The following is a 25,400-nucleotide window of genomic DNA, read 5'->3' on the forward strand; positions in this document are numbered from 1 at the left end:
GGTACGATAAGACGGTCTTTATTGGCAGATCTGGTAGGTCTGGAGGATGTCTGCTTGTGGAATCTCTCCACTAGATAGATGGGAGCGGCATTGTTGAAGGATTTATGAGTCAGAGATAGAGTTTTCAGGAGTACTTTCTCATGAGTTGGGAGCCAGTTATGCTGTTGACTAACCTGGGAAATGTGTTCTTTTCGGGACATGCCTCGGGCCGCTCTCAGGGCATTGTTTTGAAGGATTTTTATACGTTTGATAGTGGCTTTGGGTGATCCTAGGTAGAGTGCATTACAGTAGTCCAGACGTGAGAGGACGAGAGCTCTGGCTAAAGTAATGCAGCTGTTATCTGAGAGGAATGGTTTACCAGTGCGTATCAATTTGCATGTTTAGGCTGTAGACGATGCAAGGGAGTTAACCTGTTTTGTGAATGATAATTGGGAATCAAGGTAGAAGCCGAGTGTTTTTACTTCATGCTCTACTTTTATGATGTTACCATCAATTATGAATGATGAATATTTGGGTCCTAGCTTTCTTAGGTTGGGTTGGGTGCCTAGGATGATGAGTTCAGTTTTATCATCATTCAGGCATAGGCCGTGAGTGGCCATCCATGCTTGGATGATGATATACACTCTATTCACCAAGGCCAAATCCTTTTCATAATCCCCAGAAAGCAGGAGGAGGATCTGGGTATCATCTGCATAGTTAGTGTAGGTGATACCAAGATGATTCAGATCATCAAAAAGGGGCTTAGTGAAGATGTTGTAGAGTGTTGGCGAGACACAGGATCCCTGAGGCACACCACAGGTGATGGGTATGGGGTCAGCAGCCGCTAGCGGTGAGAAGACCCTCATTGTTCTGCCATTTAAGAAGGATCTAATCCAAGTGATGGCTTGATGGGAGAAGTGTGCTGCTGTATTAAGGTGGTTACATAAAATGGAATGGTCGACAAGATCGAAGGCCGCTGAGAGATCTAGGAGGAGGAGTAGTGCTGATTTCCCCTTATATTTAAGCTCATCGATTTGGGTCTTTAAATCAATGAGGGCAGTTTCAGTGCCATGCTGGGGGCGGAAGCCAGATTGTCTAGCTCCTAGCAGGTGATGTTGTTCCAAATGTTTTTGAATTTGGTTGTAAGCTACCTTATCCAAGATTTTTAGGAGAAAAGGCACCGTAGTGATGGACCTATAGTTGGTCGGTATAGATGGGTCGAGAGTGTTTTTTTTTAGCAATGGGAGTACCCATGACTGTTTCAGATTGGTGGGAATAGTGCCAGTGGTGAAGGATGCACTGATAAGTTTGGTGATGAATGGCGATAAGTCACTGGGCGCATCCTTGATAGGTTGTGCCGGACATATATCCCCCTGACAGTTTGACGGTTTAAGGGATAAAATTATTCTTTCAACTTCAATGATGGAGACCTTAGTGAAGTTGAATTGCGTGGCATCGCCTCTACTGTCTTTGCCTGTGGAATTGGAGGCAGAGGGATCAGGTAAGCTGATTTGTTTGCGGTAGATTTTATTTTGTAGAGTGGCTATTTTATTGGAAAGGGCGAATTGGATGTCCTCGCACCATTTTTTGTCTTTTGTGCAAGTATCAGGTGGTGCTATTGGGGTCTCTACTTCTTTAAGAATAGTGAACAGTTCCTTTATATTTGACTTGGCATTGGATATGCGTGTGTCAAAGTATGTACGTTTTGCAAGGTAAATTTCTTTTTTGTACAAGGAGGACAGTTAAGCAAGTTTGAGTTTATTAGCTTCAGATGGATGTTTGCTCCATATGGCCTCGCATTTTCTTTTTTGTTGTCGTAGGCCTTTTAGGAATGGTGTGAACCAATTATTCAGGTGGGTTTTTTGTTTGCTAGGTCTTAGTTTCGCTGGGGCAATCTGATTCAACGAGGTCGTCATGACTTTATTAAATTCTTCTACTAAGTTCTCAGGGTCGGAATTGTCATGGAGAGAATTGAGAGTAGGGAGTAGTATTGGTAGCAGCCTGTCCGCAGTGATGTTTTTTTTGTTTCTGGTTAAAGTGGGAGGAGCCCTGATGGCCACAGAAGGTGGGGGTTTGTTGGTTGAGAGCAAGAAGGATTCTAGATGGTGGTCTGTCCAGGCTAGAGGTGAGATGGATAGTATGTTGGCCTGGCAGTTATGGTCTGCGACCCAGTCAAGGATCCTGCCTTTCTCGTGGGTAGCAGTGTTACATCTCTGGGTAAATTCAAGGTCAGACAGGGTGTTAGCTACAGTTGTAGCAAGCTGGTCTGAATGGTCATTAAAGCCCATGTTCAGGTCTCCAAGAAGAAGTACTTGTGACGTGCTTTTAAGGTGATTAGTTAAAATGGAGTTAATATCATCCATGAAGGTTCTGGGCGGGCCTGGTGGACGGTATATTAGGTGGATGTTTAAGGTTTGGTGGTTAGAGAGGGGAACTTTAACTGAAAGTGATTCACAGGACTGGAGGTTGGACTGGGTAGCCAGTCGCATGTTGAGGCTGCATCTGTAAATAAAAGCGATGCCTCCGCCTCTAGCATTCTGTCTGTCCTGTCTTAGGATGGAAAATCCCTCGGGGACTGCTAGCATGATCATAGGGCCAGCCGCAGGGTGTAGCCATGTTTCAGTAATGGCAAGGAAGTCTAAATCCTCGTTCACGATCAAATCAGCCACATCGGTAGCATGTGCTACCAGTGATCTGGCGTTGATTTAGGCGCCTTTTATTTAGGGGCTCGTGGGAATAAGAGTGGTGGGCAAAGGAATATGTCAAGTTTTAGGTCTACTAAGCTTTATTGACTTTTTTTAGAAGGATTGGGGCTGCACAGAGGTGCCAAAGGCATGCTCTGGGTCCTGGAGGCATAGGATATGTTAAGCGACCTAGCAGGGGGCTCATATATCTTAGCTAGTCTAGCTCTGAGGCGTAGATTTCTGTCTGAGGTTGGGCATGGCAGGTAAGATGGGTGATTTATGGCGTCTGTGGGGTAAGAGAGGGACGCAGTAGTCGCATAGGGTGAGGTGGTAGGTGTCATAGATGGCAATGTCTTATTGGTGGTGATGAGTGCCATGGTGTAGAGCGTGATGGTTAGGGCACGGAGTGTCAAGTAGAGTGTCTGGTTAATAACAGATAGGGGCATGCTGATGCTGGTACCGTAAAGGTATAGGTGGTCTGTGTGAGATAGGGTAGGTTGAGCTAGGCAGGTGTGTCACGTTATCTCAGTGTTAGGGTCAGGACCTTTCAGGATCAGTAAACAGCAAACATAATCAATGTATTGCCTAGAATTAAGAAATAGCTATATATGTAGCAAAATGCAATAAGCCCAGTCTGCGGGCTCCTAGAATCAAGATTAACAGTACAGGCTAGTGGCCAAAGCAGCTAAGCCAAGATACAGTATACATATGCAGTGGTAACGCTAAAATCGAGAGTTTGCAAACTATACTACAGTTATTTACTATGAGCATCCATTAATTACAAACAGGTAGCTGAAGTGCATAAGAAAGACTAAGAGGGCTCGGTTACTTCTATATAGGAATGAGCAACATTATGGGCTATCAATGTGCGTACTAATAGGAAGTGTCAGTGTTGACTCATGAGAACAGTGGCATTGGAAACATACGCATGTGCAGTAAACAGTGGACAATGGTAAATTGACCAAATCTGAATGTTATGATGGCTTTTAGCAGTAGGCAGGGGCGTTTCTATGAGCACAGTAGAATAGTCTTATGATGATATACTCTACTCACAGTAAGTTAGAGTCCAATCAGTGCAGCGGTAAAGTGTACTGGGCCAGCAGCTCCAGAGGCGAACAGGGGCAAACAGGAAGGGCCTTGCTCTCGCGGGCCTTGCTCGAAGCGGCTTCCGCCTACCGGCAGACCTCGTTGTTGAAGACGAGTGCGTTGCTAGGCAACACGGTCAGGCAGGCATTGACGGCCATTTTGTCAGGCATTTCCCTCGCAGCCTGATAAAATACGTTCTATGTGGGGCAAAGCAAAGCAAAGCTGCAGTCGGCAGGAGGATATGCTCACCGGGGGCTCTGGGAGTGCTCTGTCCTTGGATGGGAGGGGGAACGGCTGCTCCTGCAGTTACGTTCTGCGGAGATAAGGAGGGAGATTTTGCTGGTGCTGGTGAACCCTTGGGAAGCAGGCTTGCCGGGAGAAGGGCTCCTGCCCTCTCGGATGCTGGTGATGAAGTGAGAATCAGGGGCAACAGGGGCAAACAGGAAGGGCCTTGCTCTCGCGGGCCTTCCTCAAAGCGGCTCCGCCTACCAGCAGACCTCGGTGTTGAAGACGAGAGCGTTGCTAGGCAACGCGGTCAGGCAGGCATTAACGGCATTTTGTCAGGCATTTCCCTCGCGGCCTGATCAAATAAGTTCTATGTGGGGCAAAGCAAAGCAAAGCTGCAGTCGTCAGGAGGATATGCTCACCAGGGGCTCTGGGAGTGCTCTGTCCTTGGATGGGAGGGGGAACGGCTGCTCCTGCAGTTACGTTCTGCAGAGATAAGGAAGGAGATTTTGCCGATGCTGGTGAACCCTTGGGAGGCAGGCTTGCCGGGAGAAGGGCTCCTGCCCTCTTTGATGCTGGTGTTGAAGTGAGGATCAGGGGCAAAAGGGGCAAACAGGAAGGGCCTTGCTCTCGCGGGCCTTCCTCGAAGCGGCTTCCGCCTACCGGCGGTCCTCGTGTTGAAGACGAGTGCGTTGCTAGGCAACGCGCTCAGGCAGGCATTGACGGCCATTTTGTCAGACATTTCCCTCGCGGCCTGATAAAATATGTTCTATGTGGGGCAAAGCAAAGCAAAGCTGCAGTCGGCAGGAGAATATGCTCACCAGGGGCTCTGGGAGTGCTCTGTCCTTGGATGGGAGGGGGAATGGCTGCTCCTGCAGTTACGTTCTGCGGAGATAAGGAGGGAGATTTCGCTGGTGCTGGTGAACCCTTGGGAAGCAGGCTTGCCGGGAGAAGGGCTCCTGCCCTCTCTGATGAGGTGATGTAGCCCCCGTACCATGAGGTGAGGCTTTTCCAGGTTTTGCACCCTCATCAATGTTGTTCCATACTTACTTGTATACCTGAATAACCCCCTCGTACCATGAGGCAAGGCTTTACTGAGTGTGCATTCACGTTCTACCCTTATGTTGTAACCTTATGCGTGGACCTTCACTGTGTGGACTGGGCTATTGCACTTGTACTGTAACGAACGCCTAGATGCCTCAGGGCTTTGTGCTCTGCTATAAATGTCATAAATAAATAAAGTTGTGATTTTGCTGTTTTCCACAAGGCGGAGTATATTGCAATTTTTATTTGATAGTTATTAATCAAAGTCTGCTTGTTTGCTATATCCTCACTAATTATAAGAGTATGCTTATGGCGGTGACAAAGAGGGACAATGAGGCAACGTCTGGATTACTTGCTGGTGATCTTCATTACTTTGAGTCTTACTCTTCTTCGTCATAGTCCTTGTTTCTCATATGTCAGACTTTGATTTTATCCTAACACTTGGGTAAATGGAATTCTGATAGGGGTTATATTAATAATCCTGCACTAGTGGGAGGAATCATGCACTAGAAGGAGGCTCTAGATATGAGTTGCTTCCTTTGTGATGGGATCATCATCACTAGTGTTTGGACTGCGGCAAGGAAGAGTAGGAGTTTGAGTAATGGAATTACGTGTAAATAATCCAGGCATTCACTTTTACGCCTGTTTCATGTATAAAACCTGGCCTATCCACCACTGCTACTGCATTTGAAAAAGGATCTGTTTGACTCTAACACTGAATCGAAATAATGAACTATTTTACACAGTACCCCTCCTCATTGGGCAGTACACTGGACTTTAAAAAAAATGTAATCGTTTTTTAATCCTTGCTGTTCCAGGAACCACTTACCTTTTGCGATATTGCGGCCTGTTTCTCTGAAGAGGAGTGGAAGCTTTTACAGCACTGGCAGAAGGAACTTTACAAGAATGTGATGAAGGATATCCACCAAGCCCTCGTTTCTCTGGGTTAAGTTCCAACTGCTTAATTTTGTTCCACTGTCTGCAATCTCTGAATAAGCATCTCTGATCTCGTTGGAATTGTATAACTGATTCTTATTTAACAGGTTTCCTGTGAAAAGCAAGTAAGATCAAGTAGTGCCCAACAATCATTTCAGAATTCCATCTCTCTTGTTAGGGTTCACATTTAAAGCCAACAATATGAACCTTAATGTTGACATAAAAAAATAGTGTTGTAATTGTACACTGTACTCTTACTGATCAGTTTAAATGGACGCTGATACAATAAGCTCATCAAGATTTGGATAATAATGGGTGATACTGTATCCGTGAATCACAGCTGCATTGAAGGTGATATGCCTTATTGTGGGATATGTAACGAAGGCTGTCACTGCTAATGTCAACCTATGTGCTAGACAGTTGCATTCTGGGCTAACTGAAGTCTTCAGAGTTGGGTTTTAGGAAGTCAAAGGTAGATGCTGTGGAAGCATTTGACACAGGATAACATTAATGCATTAACTATGGTTATCTTGTAATTGGGTTTTAAGAGGTTAATGATGTGTCATTGTGTTCATAAGGAACAGAAATGTTTTTGGCTAACAAGATGATTTGGGCTAATTTGGCTAGCAAGCCGATTTGAGAATAAATTGTGGATGACCATGGCAAAGGGAGGTAGCAAAAGCAAAACCATGAGCATACCTCTTGCATATGTCTGTGTTACTTAAAAAAGATGAGAAAGTGAAACTATTGAAAGACTAAACTGTACATTATGCAGAAGTTATGGTCTACTGAGATGAGCGTCCATACCTTTTTTATTCTTTTTATGCCAGCACCTGTGTTCTCACTCCATTAAACAAAGAAAATGTTTAATTCGCATTTAAATAAGAAATCAAACAAATATTATGTTCCAATATCAGGGAATATCTGATTATCATAATAAACTATTCAAATTACTTCATAAATGGAATACATTTAAAGTGAGTTTGTTAGTACAGAATAATGTCACCAATTTTTGAAACCTTTTTCATCAAAAGTATATAAGGTGCTAGTGCCTCTATAGTGTATCATAATACATACAACAGTAGTTACAATGAAAAGAGAAGCATACATATGGCATTAATCATGAACTATATGCAAAAAATGTGTAAAAAATAAAAGATAGTTGCACTTACACACCAATACTAAAATATTAGCCAAAGAGAGACAATAGATAATTATCTAATGTCTCTTTCGCTGATATTTCCGTATAGGTGTAATAATTATCATTTCCATTTCAATGGCCCTCATTCCGAGGTTGTGCTAGTCATGGCGCTATTAGCGCCATGACTAGCACCAATACCGGGACCGCCACCGACTTGGTGGTATGGGGACTTACCGGTCTATTCCGACCTTTGCGGGACCGGTAAGTCTCCATTTGAAAAGCAATTCCCCATTCCCATTTGAGCCCCCATAGGGCTCAATGGGAAGGGGGAAGCCGTCAATAATGGTACCGCAAATTGTGGTACCGTTATTGACCCCGGTATCCCTTAATGGGTCCCGTCCAAAACCAGGCGTTAAGGGAGGGACCCGCAAAGGGACTTCGGAATAGGGCGCAAAGGGATTACCGGCACCGGTGTCATTACCGGTGCGCAGTGTCCCTTTGCGCCCAGGTCGTAATGACCCCCCATGATTCATGTCCTAGTTCTGTTTCTCTTTTCATTGTAATAACTGTTTGTATGTGGTATGATGCATTGTATAGGCATTAGCACTCCATATTAATATTTTAAAGAATGATGAAATGTTCCTGGATTGATAAACTCAATCTAAATGTATTCTATTTAAGAAATGATTTGTATTGTTTATTATGATAATCAGATTCTCCCTGTTATTGGAATGTAGTATTCTATTACCCAAATATCATTTAGATAATAAATCAATGTTCTCACAAAGAGAGTTCTTTGTTTATTGATTATGTAAATGTGCCTTGCCTCCCTTAGTTATAGGGACCATCTAGTGTTTTTTACACTCTGTTCTCACTCCAGTCTGCAGATAGATAATAACATCATACAGATTGAATTGCACCATCTAAATCCTGAGAGCACCATGAGGAATATGATGATCTGGTTCTCAGAGAGGCAAAGTTGCCATTGATTTGTTCTTCAGGCTAAATAAATGAGGATAACGAGTGTACCATGCACATCATCGGCAGTTATTTCAAGAACAGATGCTACAATGTTACAGTCTCTAATTTACTATACAATTTTAGCATCATAAAAGCAAGGTTACAACCATAGAAAAACATAGGCAAGGGACCACCTGAACTCAAAGGCAGTTTAGGAGCTGACGGAAACAACCTTATTTGAAATAACTTCCTCTTATTTGCTTCAACATTCAGCTGCGTCTTCTATGTTTATCTTCATGGTCTATGCTCTCTTTATCACGGGGGTTAAGAATTGATTTTAACACTTCATGTATTTTAGGACTGTTGTTTGGCTACCATCAAGCACAACGGGTGAAGCTCTCGCCATATACCTTGGGTGCAGGGTCGGGACCTGCCTTTTCTGTGTCAGCCAGAGTTGCATACACAGCCCTTGTTGCCAGGACCTTGTGGTTTCTGTAGTAGTGGTTTCTTTTAGAGTACCAATTTCGATTGGGTAGCAATAGTAATGCATGTAAATATGTCCCATGTAAAGCGCTTTACATTAAAGTGCTATATAAAACACAAATTACTATTATTTTTCTACAAAGGTGATGCTTAGAGTTTGAAATAACTTTATTTTCTTATTCAACAGAAACTTTGTGTGAGCTACAAAGAGTCCACTTAGTGGGCCTTACGAATGGTTTATAAAAAGTATCCCTAAAATGTTTTAAGGATTTTTTTATCAATCTAAGATTTTGCTGAATTCCTGACACGTAGTGGGAGCAGAATTAAGTTTTGTTACCACAATCCTGTCCTTGTTTGGATCCTCAGGGCATCTCTTACCACATCTGATTTTAATGCGGGTTGAGAGGCCCTGGTTTTCTATGAAATTTGCATGTTTTTTGCACCTGCAGAAAGCAGACCATTCTGTCGGAATCAACGTAAATGGCATCTGCTCGGTGCAGACATGGCAGGCAGCATTTAGGATTTGCTTAACAGTGGTGTAATTAAAGAAACAACAGATTAATGCGCTCAAACCTCCTAAATAAGTAGTGGTGTGAAAATGAATGAACATTTTAAAAACAAAATACACAGTGAAAAATGTATGCATGATATCAATATTTAATCATTCAAACTAGAATCTGGTGGGCCTAAAGTACGGTGAGCCGACACGTGTTTCGAGAACTACTTTTCTTCATCAGGGATCAGAAAAATAATGATGTTGTTCAACATAAACAAAAATATTTCATTTAAGTTATGTTAGTAGTGTGTGCAGTCTCTACACATTCATCATGCTTTTCTACACTGGCAGCATATCATCTGCACTTTTTGCAAAACTGCTGTAACAACGTGTCAAAATCTAAATATCTTCAAGTGGTAGAAAAGCTTCTGAAGAGTGGAAAGTTAACAGATTGCGCAAATGTTTATGGCTTGTTGTCGACGGTGTTACACTTGTTATAAAAGTCAATCCATAAGAAGATGATGCATGCGTGGACGCATATTTCCAAATAAGGTATTCTTGCATATGATAATAAGCTGTCAATCACTTCTGCGCCTGATAACGTTGAGCATAATGATCATAAAGCTGGTTTCCCAGCATGTCCGTCTGCAAACGGGTGTTTACTATCATTCTAACTCAGACACCTTGGCCTGCCCAATTTTCTGTATTAGACATCATCTTTAAAAACGAATGAAAATAGCTTTCAGAGTACTGCTTGCACGTAAGTGCATTCCTCTGCAGCCACTTTTGTGCTATTTCTGGCGCCAATCAAAATGACCCTCATCCCCTAATTGTTTCAGTATATCTGGGAATGACAGAGGGGGGGCCTCTAGTGGGCTATTCTCTTTTAAGTTAAATTCTTTGAACACCCAGCAGCTGCGAAGCACTGCAAAGGATCAATCTGTCAAAAGGGAAGATGTTGTATCTGAGGGTATCTGTCGGGGGCGGGTGATGTGTGTGCGACAATTCTGAAACAAAATAAAATGGCCCCTTTAGTTTATCCCAAGTCGTGGCTGGCAGAGCAGGTTTTGCATTAGTCAAAGTTAAGCTCAAACAGTAAAAGGTAGGAAACCTACCCTTAGGAGTAAGAAGCCTGTGCACAAAGGAAAGGGAGAGCATGATAACACTTCTCTCACCTCTGGCAGTGCTTTCAACAATTATGTAATTTCATATTCCTCTCTACTGATCCTCACATCAGAAGGTTAACGGTCAGCATATTATACACTCTTCAATTCTTAAAAATGATGAAACTAGCTCTCAATAGGGGTATGCAGCTATGGTGGTTAGATTGGAGTACCACTGTGGCTCATTGTAAAAATGACAGGGGGAAAATCCTTTTGAAGGAAAGAAATTTAACACAACTGAAATATATCTACTAAAATTCCCCCAGCAAAAGTTATGAAATACATTTCTACGATTCCGTCTAAATTTGTGTCTAACTAGAGATCTACGCGCCTCCAGAAAACAGTCAGACAGGCAAGAGAATTTCTGTAGATTCTGTGCTAACCGATTGATTAACGAAACTCTGCAACCCTTGTAAGTGAGTGCCCTGCCTTGTTAAACCAACAAATTATTTTATTCCAACCGCATTTTCAAGATCAGTTAATACTTACTTCTGAGGAATTATGGAAGAGACTTTTTCATGCAAACTCTGTCCGCTTGCAAATAGCAATTGTAAAATATATACTTTTACTTGATTTAGAAGCATAATTACTCTTGAAAAAAATGCAAGGAGTGCTAAATCTTACATATTGATACCAGTGTCTAACATATCACCTCTAATGGTCTCCTTAACTTCTAAGTTAACTTAAGACCTGGAAGGGACTGAAATTTACTACGTAAGTTCCTTAAACACCGGTACCATCTTGATTAGAGTGGTTGAAGTGACTAAGCGCTAGTCTAAATAAGAGATGCTGCCACAATCCTAAGCACAGCATTTTCTGTTTTGCTCTCTGTTTTGTTGAGTAATTTGTAACATTGTTTGTAATATTGTTTGAATGATTTATAATACTGTAACACATACTTCTTTTCAAATTGGTTTGTTATATTTAGAGAACATTTGTAATATGAGTCTTTGAATCAAAACGATTTTCTTTTTGTATTTGAGATTTCAAGAATCTAAATTTTATGTCATCTAAATTGTATATAATAATTTGTTTAACAATAACTGTATTGAAAAGTTGTATAACAACTATATCAATAATAAAAAAAAGAAAGAAAGTCAGGGGTATGCATTGTTACCATTGTATTTGGTTTGGATGTGAGGGGATGGCTTTTTTTTATCCACCAAAGATGTATCCGTCTTGTAGGGAATGATTCTCAGTGGCCACTCAGCATGTGTTGTGGTATTTCGTGTATTAGGACACAGGGGGCAGACAAATTAATTGCACAATATATGCAGTAAGTGTTTACTTCAAGTCCAGTATTTTTAACAGCATTCCATTTTAGCTCATACTAGAGCTCCTAAAAAGCATGCCCTTCTTATTTGCTCCTCTGAAATATATGTGCCCCACCTCTACCTTTTTTTTCCTGCCCCTCTCCTTCCTCCAATGAGCCATCACTTTTGGTCACATGTCAGTGACTTGGGGAGTGTTACCCATTTAATAGGATCTCACTTCAAGGTACCTAAATGCCAAAATTAGACTACCACTGAAACACGAGCAGAAGGATAGGAGTCGAGCTAAATGTCCTAGACATCCAACATGGCTTTAGGAAACAAAGAACCTGGTCTTTGTTCATACAGTTTACCTTAGGAGGGACACTATTAATAAGGCTCAAGTATATATCTAACTTGTGGGTCTGAGTAAGCCTAGTCTTCCATGCATGAGATGCTTGGGGTGAGAACTTTTAAATGAGCATAACATTGGAGAGGTTTGTTTCGCGGCCATGTCTTGCAAGGACCTCCGAATTTTCAACAGGGCATTTCAACAGGGACCCTCTCAGTCTGTGTTTAATTTTTCATCGAAGAAACCTAGCGTGGTATTACACACAAAACAAAAATACAATGTAGGACATTTCTGAATAATTAAAGTGGAGTCCTGGGTCTCATTGATATTCCCTGCAACAAAATAGATAGGAGACTTGCTGATTTTAAAGAATAGTTAGTTTAAAATACTGCAAAATCCTTGCATCTCGCTAACTGTTGACGGTTTTCACATCCTGCTTTTCTACCAAGGACTGATTTAACACAAGCCTACAGAGCCAGTTTTACTATCAAAGGAGGTTGAAAGACTTCTCAGAAATGCGCAAACCAAGGCTTTGTAAGTAAAAGTTAATGACAAAAAGCTACAGACTCTACACCCAGGGATAACTCTCAGAGACTTCAATACCCTGAAGGCACCCATCTATTGATACATTGTCAGGAGACTGGATCATACCCTTTGGATCTTAAAGAAGCACAACTCACATTATCCAATTATGGCCCACTCAAGATTACCTATGGTTTCTGTGATAAATCAGAAATGGAAGTTTGTATGCCTGCCTTTTACTCTCCCATTGGCTCCATGCTGCTTCATCAAGTTTATGAAACCTGTAACTCATTAATATGCCTTTGATGCCACAAGACAGGATCATGTTGACACACATCCCTGACATCAGATCTTTTACAGCATTTATTTGTATTCATATTTATTTATTGAACATTTGTATGGCGCCTAAATAGCAAAATGGATTTCCAGGCGCCACAAGATAAAAAAGGAGGAGGGCACAGAGGATAAAACAGCAATAACTATCCTACTAGGCCTTGTGTAATGGCTATCCGCGTTATTCGTGAAGTTTTGCCTGATTCCAACATGGCGGTTCTCACAGACAGCTGCGTTGTGTGTAGCACTCTAGTCGTTGTGCCCCAGAATGCATTGCGATGTTTCCGGGTCGATTCTCCTGCAGTTTATCAACCTACAGATCCCAGAAGAAGACGCGTTGCTACTCTCCCAGGAGCTGGCGAACGCTACGTGAGTCCGTGTTAGGGAGCCTCGCCTCTTTCTACTTGGGTTTACGTTTTGACTTGCTTCTTGTTGAATGTCATTTACTTGTTGGGACCTTATAGAAAAGTATTGTTTTCGTGTCTGTTGGTTTAGGATGCCTCAGTGCCATCCAGTTCCGGTTTCCGACTGAAGCTGCAGAAGCAGCTCACGTCGGAGGATTGTAAATCCTGCATCCTCTCTCGGCCGGTGTTGTTCCATAGGGTCTGTTTCGGTAGGCAGTTGTTCCGCCTGATTTATTGAAAGGAAGTGTTTTTCTTTGACTTGCGGATTTATTTTTTTCCCTCTATTTTATACAATAGATCCGACGCCTTTTGTATTCTTACACTCTGAACACCTGTTATCACTCGAGGTAGAGCGGGTCTCCGACTGTTCAAGGTAGAATTTCTCTCTTATCTTTTCTCTCAAATGTATGTTACCCACATCAACACTACACACTGTCTGTTTACTATCCTCTTCTTACTTTGCTTAATCCAGTATACCCAGTACTCCTGCTTGTACCTGGTCTTCCGTTGCACTAACTTCAAGAACTCAGTACCATCAGACCCCGTGGTGAGAATTCTGCTCCCGAGTTGTCCTTTCTCCTACTAAGCAGATCCTAAATTAATCACTTTGTTTCACTATCTCTTATTAGCCAACTCGACACCTCTGACCTGGATCAGATCCTTTAAAGACACATCGATCCATCACCGAACTCCCGGGATAGTGTAACCTACATCACTGGGACGTCTCAAGGAGTCTACGCTCACTAGCAGCTCCTCAGGGTTTTATTCCCCAAGAGGGTTTCCCTGGGAATCTTCCGGTGATCTAGCCTTCGTGCCGGGTCGCCTGGGGTTTCTTAGGGGGATTCTATTTTTCATCTGAAGGAAGATACAAAGCCTCAGCCTCCATTCGGGTATTCCGTTGGCATTATCACCCGCCATCCTTCCTGCAACCCTCAGGTGAGAGACCTTTGTTTCTGTGTTTTCCTTACTTGGGACATCATTGATTGCGAAACAGTAAAGTATTGTACCTTTTCATAACAGCTAGCAACGCCCAACATTTAAAAAAAAAAAATGAATTATTAGAGAAAGGAGTTTCAGCTATCGGTTGTCCCTGGTAAGGAATTCATTTAGATCCATAGGCAAGGATGGATCCACAACAGCAACAGATCCAACGATTGATTGCTGCGGTTCAATCTCTAACAAACGAGGTTCAGCAATTGAACCAGGAAAACACTTCCTTGAGACAGCAGCAGCAACATGCTTCTCAACAGATTGCACAACAAGCTGCTGTGTCTCGTATTCCTCATTGTTCCGAGGTTCCGCCCGGGCCTCTTCCGGGTGGGAAATTTGATGGGAATCCACAAAAGGTGAAAGAATTTCTTGATGCATGTGCTGTGCAATTCACATTTAGTTTATTATTTAGTTTATTATTTGATAATGCGCTCCAAAACCCAGGGGTAGCCAGGCGCAGCAGTTACAAGAATACTTAGGCTTAAGGTTGCGTACATACAAAAGGATACATACAGAATATGCATTATATGAGTTATTAACATGGTATCCCAAATGATAGGACCCGCATTAGCCTTGGTCACTCCTCTGATTACTAACAACAACCCGATATTAGATTCCCACACAGCTTTCTGCAATAGTATTCGTACTATGTTTGGGAGACAGGAGATTAATGTAGCTTCACAAGAACATCTCTTGGACCTCAAGCAGGGTACTCGAGACATATTTGCCTACATTACAAAATTTAAACACATGGCAAGTGAGACCACATGGTCTGATGATGTGCAAGTCACGATATTCAGGAGAGGACTATCAGAAGATCTCAAAGATGAGGTTTCTCGAGTTCCACGCCCTGCCACTTATAGCCTTAGTCATGCAGATTAACTATAGGATGAAGGAAAGGATGGCTGAAAGGAGGAAGGTAAGGATCACAAGAACATCTTTTGGTCATTCAACCTCTAAATCCCCGCCCACCGATGAACCCATGCAACTGGGGTCTGCATCTCCAGGGCCTTTAAACCCTGAGGGAAGAAGCGCAGACAAAATCTGGGACTGTGCATGTATGGTGGCGCCAACACTCACTCTGTCCAGGAATGCCCAATCGCACCTATCCGGCAGTCGGGAAACACCAACCATCGGTCGTAAGGGGAACCACGATCCGGGAACCCAAATCTGAACAAGGTTCCTCACAAACTTCGCATTCTTTCTATTGTACCAACCACTCAACCACCAATATGTCGGTACTGAAAGTATCCTTCACCATAGGAAACCTTACTTTACAGGATGTTCCAGCTCTCATTGATAGTGGGGCAGCGGGGAATTTCGTGGACGATCAATGGGCCGCTTCTCAAAAGATTCCACGTTCCTCCAAAAAGGAACCTATTCCTGTTGAAAGCGTGGATGGTTGTCCTTTGATTTCGGGGCCCATCAAGGATCAAACCGACACAATCTTAATGTCCATTTCTGCCCATCAGGAGATCCTGACTCTGGATATAATCTGAGCAGCTCATCATCCTGTAATTCTAGGGTTACCCTGGCTTAAGAAACATAACCCATTTATTAACTGGACAGCTGGTTCATTCTTTCTCGGTTCAGAGTTCTGTCTGGCACATTGCATAGGAAGCCACCAGAGGGTATCCATAGAATCTTCTCCTGCTCTAATTAATACTAAGGGAGTACATTCTCTCAATCAGATCGCTGGTCTTCCAGAAGCCTATGAAAGATACCAGGACGTGTTTTCTAAATCTGAATACAACCAGTTGCCTCCCCACAGGAGAGACGACTGTGCGATCGAATTGATTCCTGACCAGCCTCTGCCCTTCGGACGAATGTAAATCCTCTCCAACAACGAAAAAGAAGTTCTTCGTGAATATCTCCGCACCAATTTGATGAACGGTTTGATAACTGAATCTACATCCCCAGCGGCCGCCTCATTGTTCTTTGTAGCCAAAAAGAATTCTAAAGAACTACGTCCCTGTATCGACTTCCGCGGCCTGAACAAAATTACTGTTCCGGACAAGTATCCCATGCCGCTTATCCCAGATATTCTGGAAGCGGTGAAAGGGGCCACTATATATACTAAGTTGGACTTGAAGGGAGCATACCACCTGATACGGATAAGGCCTGGTGATGAATGGAAGATGGCATTTTGAACGCTGTTTGGGCATTATCAGTAAAGGGTCATGCCGTTTGGGCTATCTAACGCCCCAGCGATATTCCAACGTTTTATGGATCACCATTTTTCGGACCTTCTCTTACACAGTATGGTCGTTTACTTAGATGACATTTTGGTTTTCTCATCCTCCATGCAAGAACATATACAACATGTACAAGAGGTACTTCGACGCCTGCAGCAAAATCATTTGTTCTGTAACCCAGAGAAGTGTACCTTCCATCAGTCCAAAGTAACGTACTTGGGATACGTTCTATCCGCTAAAGGGATAGCAATGGACCCTGAGAAAGTTTCGGCTGTACGAGACTGGCCTACTCCTACATCGGGAAAGGACATTCAACGCTTCATAGGGTTTGCAAACTTTTATCAGAGATTTATACCCGAATTCTCAAGGCTTACTCAACCACTTACCAATCTTCTAAAGAAAGGGGCCATGTTTGTCTGGTCTTCAACAACTAATCAAGCCTTTTGCAAGGTTAAGACGCTATTCACTTCAGCACCAATTCTTCTAACCCCAAACCAGAACCGAAGATTTATCGTTGAGACAGATGCCTCCCAAAACGCTCTAGGAGCTGTTCTACCGCAACAGGATGACCTCGATCTGGAACGGCCAGTAGCATTTCTCTCCAAGACTATTTTGCCCTCTGAGATCAATTATACGGTTTTGGAAAAGGAGCTTCTCGCCATCAAGCGTGCCTTTGAGGAATGGCGGCATTTACTTCTAGGAGCTAAGTTTCCAGTTGAAGTACGGACAGACCATCATAACCTTCGGATACTTCAATATGCCCAGACCTGTAACAGCCATCAGGCACGATGGGCTCATTTCTTCTCTCCGTTCAAGATCACGTTTTCATTCATTCCCGGAAGGGATAATTTAAGAGCAGATGCGCTGTCTCGCAAGGAACATCCTATCAACAATCCTTTTAGGTCTGAACCCATATTTCCACTAATAGCTACGGGATTAGTATCAACCCCAGACTTCCTGCCTTGCCTTAGATCGCAATCTCATTCTACTGCAAAAAGATCACTTTCACGTTCCAACAGATCGGTTCTCCTTAAAGAGGACAGATGGTATTTTATGGGACATAAAGCTTACATTCCGACTCCAGAAAGAAGTTTTGGATATGTGCCATAAATCCAAGATGGCTGGACATCGTGATTTCACCTCCACGTTAGACCTAATTTCACATTTCTTTTGGTGGCCTACTTTTCGAAGAGACACCAAGGAATATGTGACTTCATGTCCAATCTGCTTACAGAATAAGGTACCTAGACAAGCCCCTCTGGTGGAACTGGTAAGAATGCCCTTGTCATCCCGTCCATGGCAGATAATATCCACGGATTTCATTGTAGATCTGCCTCAATCTCAGGGCTATTCCACTATTATGGTTACAATTGATACATTAACGAAATTGGCCCATTTTGTTCCTTTGGTTGGGATACCGTCAGCTTCTCAAATGGCGCGTATTTTCATCAAACATATCTTTACCTGTCACGATGCCTGCCCCTAGACATCCGGAACAGGTCCATCTGTCCAGGTAACAGGCACCCAAGAAGACACAGGAATTCCCAAAACCCTGCCTCGGGGCTATATGGGCTCAGTCCTGGCGCCGTAGGCGCCAGGCTCATATTGCCAACTTTAAACCATGCAGGTCATCCTGCAAAGAACTCATGTACTACTTTCCTTTAGGAACTATTTTTCTGCTTGGGTGTGGTACTGGAACTTCTTACCTGGGAACTACTTTTTTGATGCTATTTAAACCATGTCCAAAGAGCAGCACACGCTTCACATTATTCTGCATTTTAGCAGCGTAACGCTCACCGTGTCTGCAGCCCAGCATCCAGTCTACAGCCACACCCGTCTTGTGTCCGGAGCCGATCCTAGAGAAAAGGAAAGAAGAAGAGAAGGTTAGAACAAGGAGATTTCCATTTGGTCATCATCTTTTCCTGGAGCAGCCGCACCTGTGGATAAAGGAAAAAGACATTAAAATAAACCGCGTCGCATTGCCAGCTACAGCGCTGCGCCATACTCACCTGTCTTCGGAGCATCTCCACGACCCGGTGCAGCACCCGTTTAATCGCTGCCCGAAACATCAACATCAGAAAAGACAAGAACAAACAAAAGCTGAGCGGGTTTCCCCCAAAGACATTTTTTTACTTACCGCAAGATACTTACTCGGAATTTTACCGCTTGAGGCAGCACTGGTCACCATCCTACGTAGGACGTGTTCGGCAAGGTGCCGCACCTGCAAAGAAGATAGAGAACTATTGGTAAATTACATTTGGAACAATATTACTTGCTAGACAGTGATTAGTACAAACAGACTCTTACCTAAGCGCTGCCTTCATCCATCGAAGCAAACTCACTCCTTGGATCACGCTGCAAGGGAAAAGATATGAAAGGAGCAAGAGTGAATTAACAGACATTTGAACTCTAAAAGAACTATACATTCGGTTTACACACTACCTACCTCGGAGTCATTGTTGTCTGGAACTCTGCCAAATACCTTAGGATCAGTGAAGTAACTGAACTTCTATGAACCCCTGCACTCCACGCAGGATGGAGAGTTCATCCTTCCAAACAATAAGGTGAGACTTCATGAAGGGGAATACTGGAAGTTTTCAGGGAAAATAGTGTTAGTGTAACCTCTCTACCACGGGTAGCTAATCCCCTTTAATGCTTTTAGGAAAATATTCCTGCGGGCCAGGCAGACGAAACTGAGTGGGCAAGTGCAGTCGATCATCACTTCGCTACGAGTCACACTGGTGGAGACCGCAGCAGTCCAGCTTCGTTCGACGCCCCTGTGGAATCCAGGTGAGCGTAACATTACCCTTCATTTATTACCTGAAACACTCATTTCAGACAGAGGTCCACAGTACACCTCTCAATATTGGAAACTGGTTTGTCGATTCCTTTGGGTATCCCGGGCTCTTAGCTCTGGTTACCACCCCCAATCTAACGGTGAAACAGAAAGGCTAAATCAAACGTTAGAAGGATATCTCCAGAGCTACATCTCTGCTGCACAGGACGATTGTAAGGATCTTTTACCACTGGCCGAGTTTGCGTATAATAACTCGTATCATTCGGCCATTCAAACCTCTCCTTCTCAGTGCACCTTTGGGTTCAGTCCCACATCTTTCCCCACTATGAAAAGATCAGACACAAAATTCCCAGACCTGAATAACCTAACGGAACAGATACGGCAAGGACACCACTCCGCGGTAATCGTTCTACACCATTCCCAGAATAGAAGGAAACACTTCGCTGATCGACATCGAACACCTGCGCCTATCATCAAACTCGGAGATTGGGTGTGGCTGTCTTCAAGATTTCTACCAAGGCATCTAGTTCCTTCTAAACTCTCCCCTTGGTATTTTGGTCCTTTCCGAGTAATCGCTGCCATAGGTTCAGCGGCTTTCAGACTCTGTTTACCTAACTCCTGGACACGAATACATCCAGTTTTTCATGTGTCACAATTAAAGCCCGATAATCGGAGTACATTTCATCCCACAGTTTCAGATCGTCCTGCACCCATCATATCCGATTCGGGCCAGAATTTGACTGGAAGGGGTACTCTCCTGCGGACCGAACTTGGGAGCCAGTTCCTGCTATCCATGCACCTTGCTTGATTAGGAGATATCATGTGAGGCATCCAGGCAAACCGGGAGGTACGGATCCTAAGGGGGGGGGGCATACTGTAACGGCTATCCGCGTTATTCATGAAGTTTTGCCTGATTCCAACATGGCGGTTCTCACAGACCGCTGCAGTGTGTGCAGCAGTCTAGTCGTTGTGCCCCAGAATGCATTGCAACGTTTCTGGGTTGATTCTCCTGCAGCTTATCAACCTACAGATCCCGGAAGAAGACGCGTTGCTACTCTCCTAGGAGCTGGCGAATGCTACGTGAGTCTGTGTTAGGGAGCCACGCCTCTTTCTACTTTGGCTTACGTTTTGACTTGCTTCTTGTTGAATGTCATTTACTTGTTGGGACCTTATAGAAAAGTATTGTTTTCGTGTCTGTTGGTTTAGGACGCCTCAGTGCCATCCCGTTCCGGTTTCTGACCGAAGCTACAGAAGCAGTTCATGTCGGAGGATTGTAAATCCTGCATCCGCTCTCGGCCGGTGTTGTTCCATAGGGTCTGTTTCGGTAGGCAGTCGTTCCGCCTGATTTATTGAAAGGAAGTGTTTTTCTTTGACTTGCAGATTTATTATTTTCCCTCTATTTTATACAATAGATCCAACACCTTTTGTATTCTTACACTCTGAACACCTGTTATCACTCGAGGTAGAGCGGGTCTCCGACTGTTCAAGGTAGAATTTCTCTCTTATCTTTCCTCTCAAATTTATGTTGCCCCCATCAACACTACACACTGTCTGTTTACTATCCTCTTCTTACTTTGCTTTATCCAGTATACCCAGTACTCCTGCTTGTACCTGGTCTTCCGTTGCACTAACTTCAAGAACTCAGTACCATCAGACCCCGTGGAGAGAATTCTGCTCCCGAGTTGTCCTTTCTCCTACTAAGCAGATCCTAAATTAATCACTTTGTTTCACTATCTCTTATTAGCCAACTTGACACCTCTGACCTGGATCAGATCCTTTAAAGACACATCGATCCATCACCGAACTCCCGGGATTGTGTAACCTACATCACTTGGACGTCTCAAGGAGTCTACGCTCACTAGCAGCTCCTCAGGGTTTTATTCCCCAAGAGGGTTTCCCTGGGAATCTTCCGGTGATCTAGCCTTCGTGCCGGGTCGCCTGGGGTTTCTTAGGGGGATTCTATTTTTCATCTGAAGGAAGATACAAAGCCTCAGCCTCCATTCGGGTATTCCGTTGGCATTATCACCCGCAATCCTTCCTGCAACCCTCAGGCGAGAGACCTTTGTTTCTGTGTTTTCCTTACTTGGGACATCATTGATTGCGAAACAGTAAAGTATTGTACCTTTTCATAACACCCTGTGACATTCGGATCGCACAAGTGCAGATGAAAAGTGCTGGGGAGGGGGCAGATCAGGGCGAGGGATGGGAGAGGGAGGAGTGCAGGAGGGAGGGTAAGTGCAGAGGGTCAACGAGTGCAAAGATTGGGGTCGACCTGACTCAGTAGGCTAGTCGGGGAACGGTGCCCGAGGGCAAGTGCTGGTAAAGGGGGCAGGGGAAGACTGAGGAGGGCCTGGCCCCAGTAAGACTCATAAGGGAACAGACAACCAGTCACAGCATCAAGTGAGGTGAGGACTGGCAAGGGAGAGGGACAGGGAAGGAGGAGTAGAAAAGGAAGGTCTTGAGAAGCTTCCGGAACTTAAGGAGATCTGGTTCAAGTCGGAGAGGGGCAGGGAGGCCATTCCATAGGGAGGCTCCTTCCTCTGGAGGTTCCTCTTATCTACTTTTAATAAAATCAGTTATTTACAACTCTGTACTTATTATTATTGTTGGTTGCCATACTGCTACTGCAGCGTTCCTTGATCAAGATATCCTAAATAAGAAGAGAATTAAGTGTGTTCTTTCATTTCAAAGTATCCTATTGAGGGTTCTGGCTCGAATAGCGGGTCGGCTTCTATCTGCATTCAAGTTCTTTGGAACTCCTTGATACAGAGGTCTGCAAATATTTCAAAGTGTTTCACTTCAGAAGAGGTCTGGGATACATAGATGCAATAGTTTTATCAAAGGTATCAGAGCAGGGACTCACATGGTGGCTGAATACCATAAAGTCCTGTATTTGTATTTATTAGGTTTATATAGCGCTTTACACCAAAGCGCTTTACATGAAACAACAAGAATACATTAGAATAAAATGGAAGCATTGTTGTACAACATGAGACAAACCATCAAAAGCAATATATAGAACAGTTTTCAAGTATGTATAGAGAAACTGAACTGGGGAAGAGTAAGAGGGAATCAAGGTTAAGAGGAAGGGGAATGCAGAAGATGAGCTTTCAAGGAAGAACGGAAGGAGGTGTAAGAGGAAATGGAGCAGATAGAGAGAGGTAGAGTGTTCCAGTGTAGAGGGGCAAGGAGCTGAAAGGAACGGAAATGAGAATGGGCACAAGCGGAAGGAGGAACAGTAAGTAGGAAGAGATCAGCAGATCTGAGGGGGTGAGTGGGAGCATCAAACGAGAGGAGAGAGGAAAGGTGCGGGGGCAATATCATGAAGATAGTTAAAGACGAGACAGAGGAAGTTACATTTAAGTTGAGAGTGAAAGGGAGTCAGGCAAGATAAGAAAGCAAAGCGGAAATGGAATTGTGAGGAGAGAGAAGGTAAAGGGTATGGATAGCGGAGTGATAGATGGATTTGAGGGGAGCCAAGTGAGAGGCAGGGAGGCCAGAGAGGAGAGTGGAGTAATAGAAAAGACGAGAGAAAATTAGGGAAGAGATTAAGAGTTTAGTGGCATGGCAGGTAAGGGAGGAGCAGATTTTACGAACATTGAAGAGGTGGAAGCGACAAGCACGGGAGGTAAGGGAAATGTGGTGGGTAAAGGAGAGGGAGGAGTCGAAGTGAAGGCCAAGATTGCGAGCAGAGGAAGAGATGGGAAGATTAGAAGGGGGAAAGAGAATAAATGGAGGGGGAGAGGGAGGGGGAAGAGTGTTGGAGAGACTTTCCTGTGCTGGAGAGACTATTTTTCAATGTGCCTGATATTGTGAATGAGTGAGACACACATCTCCTCTACTTCCCTCATCTCTGACTGTCTGTCTGCTATCCAGGAGTGGTGTGCCGCCAATGATCTCTGCCTTAATGCCAGTAAGACTGAAATTCTCCTCATCGGCACACCTGCTCCCTCCTTCCTGTAGCTCTCTGGCCGGCCTCTTTTGGCCCTTTTCCTGCTCCCACCTGCAAGGCTAAAAATCTTGGGGTCATCTTCGACTCTACACTCTCCTTCTCCCCTCACATCTCTGACGTCTCTAAGAAGTCACACTACCAGCTGCACCTCCTCAGAGGTATTCTTCCTTTCCTCTCCTTCCCCCGGAAGAGCGGTGTCTGCAGAGCTCTGGTTCTCTCTAGGCTGGACTATTGCAACAGCCTCTTTCTAAATCTGCCTGCTTCTACTCTCTGCCCTCTGCAACTTATCCAGAACAGGACTGCGGGACTTGTCCTTGGCCTCAAGCCTAGGGATCGTATCTCTCCAGGACTGAAATCTCTGCACTGGCTCCCAGTGACTGCGAGGATTAAGTTCAAAACCCTCTGCATCGTCCACAAGGCCTTCTGGGGCCTGGGGCCTCAATACCTTCAATGTTCTCTTCCTAAATACCTTCCTTCTCGAGCTCTTCGCTCATCTGCCTCAAACTCCCTCAGGGTCAGTCGCTTCTCCAAACAACAAGTAGGTGGTAGATCTTTCTTCGGCTAGGGCCCACCTCTGGAACAGCCGCCCTGCCTCCATGAAACTTGAGGAGAATCATCTTCGGTTCTGGAAACACCTGAAAACCTTTTTCTTTGCGTCTGCTTTTTCTCCTCCTCTCCCTTGCTGACTTCCCCGCTAACACTGAAACTGCACTTGTTGCCTGGCCACCCTCTGATCTAGGGCCCAGGTCCTCCCCCCACCAGTCTCACTCCTGCACTGCCTTCCTGGCAACCCCTGCACCAGGGGACTGTTTTCTGTATCCCTACAGTCTCACTTCCAGCACTTGACACCTGACGGCTGCACTTACCCTTGGACTTACCACCCGCTGGCCGTACTTTTACGTATTGTTTATTTATTTATTTTCTTATCCCATGTACTGCACTGTCCTCTTCCCCTTACCCCCCGCACTTCTCCTCCTTCCCCTTCCCATGCACTTGCGCGATCTGAATGACACCTGACCTAGCAGGATCGTTGTTTGTCTTCCCTCTGTTCCCCCTCTCTTGCCTCGTTGCGCCTTGAATCACTTGTGTATAGGCACGTTATAAATGCCATATCATATCATATCAGTAGTGGACAGGATGGAAGGACATTTTGACAAGAATGATTCAAGGTTTGCAGCAGCTGGTGAATATTTTCAGCATGGGAGCATTACTATCACCTCTGAATTAGTGTGACCAACTGAGTGGAGGGAGTAATTTAGGTTGTTATGGAGGAGACTTCTCACCATGTGAACATTTTTTGAATAATAGTTGAAATGGTGTATTTTACAGCATAATTTCTGAGAGCAATTAAGTTAAAGCCATATACCTTTCATTATCTGTTCTCAAGGCTATCACATGATAACAAAACAGTACAGTAGATGCATAGAGAGATGCCAGATCACAGAGAACAACACAGTACGGGTCATCAAAGGTATGAAGAAAAGCAACCTTGTTTCCACGGAAAGGAGAGCTCTTCACTGGCTCAAAATTGAAGATAGGATCCTCTTTAAAGCACTTACATTGGTGCATAGGTGCCTATATGGTACTGCGCTAGTATATCTCAAGAAGGGGATCGTTCGATATGCCCCTAATCGCTCCTTGAGGTCAGAAACCCAATGCCGGATTATAGTTCCCTCTTCCAACCTAGTCAACGGTGCTGGAAGAGCTTTTCCAGTAAAGGCAGCCAAATATTGGAACAACTTACCCCTGACTATTCGATTGGAGCCAAGCTATCCGTTTTTTAAAAAGAACCTTAAAACCCACTTTTTCAAATAGAAATCTCTAGTTCCAAGTTTCCACCAATCTGTGTAGGCTAGAGTATATATTGCTTTGTTCGTTTTGTATTTTTGCGTGTTTTATGTAATGCACCCTGATGCCTGCAGGCTTTCGGTGCTTTATGAGCATGTAATCAAATCAAATCAAATCAGGTCACAAACTATACATAATTCCTCTTTACAATGTTTTCATGATGCCTGTGTCAGCAATATATGCAAGCATAGCTACTGTAAATTAATTCCATGATGTTGCACCCACAGTAAATGCCAACATTGTTATTCTAAGTCACTTTGATGTTGTACGCACAATATGTCATCATTGCCACTGTAAATCACTTTTATGTTTCACGCATAATATATGTCAGCAATGCCACTGTAAATCAGTTTTGTGATGCACCCACAATATTTTCAGTGATTGGAAAAAACATTGGTTGCGCATTCTGCTTTACCCAGTCACCAGGAGCTACCTCTGGTGAACGAGAAGATAGTACCTAGTGAGTTGCAAATCGAAATGCCTAATGAGGCACACAATATAATTCTGTGCACACTATATAATTATGTCCATTATATATGACCCTTTATGGTTTAAATGTT

At 43.8% G+C, this 25,400-nt stretch overlaps 1 protein-coding gene across 1 annotated transcript in view; it reads left to right on the forward strand.

Annotated features, from left to right (window-relative positions):
• Window positions 1-25,400, forward strand: part of LOC138567643 (zinc finger protein 2-like) — a 563,467-nt gene that overhangs the window by 139,522 nt on the left and 398,545 nt on the right. The window contains exon 2 of the mRNA XM_069646107.1: window positions 5,837-5,963. Within this exon, the coding sequence (XP_069502208.1) occupies window positions 5,837-5,963 (127 nt within the window). The remainder of the gene's footprint in view (window positions 1-5,836; window positions 5,964-25,400) is intronic.

This window comes from Ambystoma mexicanum, chromosome 2p, assembly GCF_040938575.1.
Source record: "Ambystoma mexicanum isolate Mex_15411 chromosome 2p, UKY_AmexF1_1, whole genome shotgun sequence".
Lineage (NCBI taxonomy): Eukaryota > Metazoa > Chordata > Amphibia > Caudata > Ambystomatidae > Ambystoma > Ambystoma mexicanum.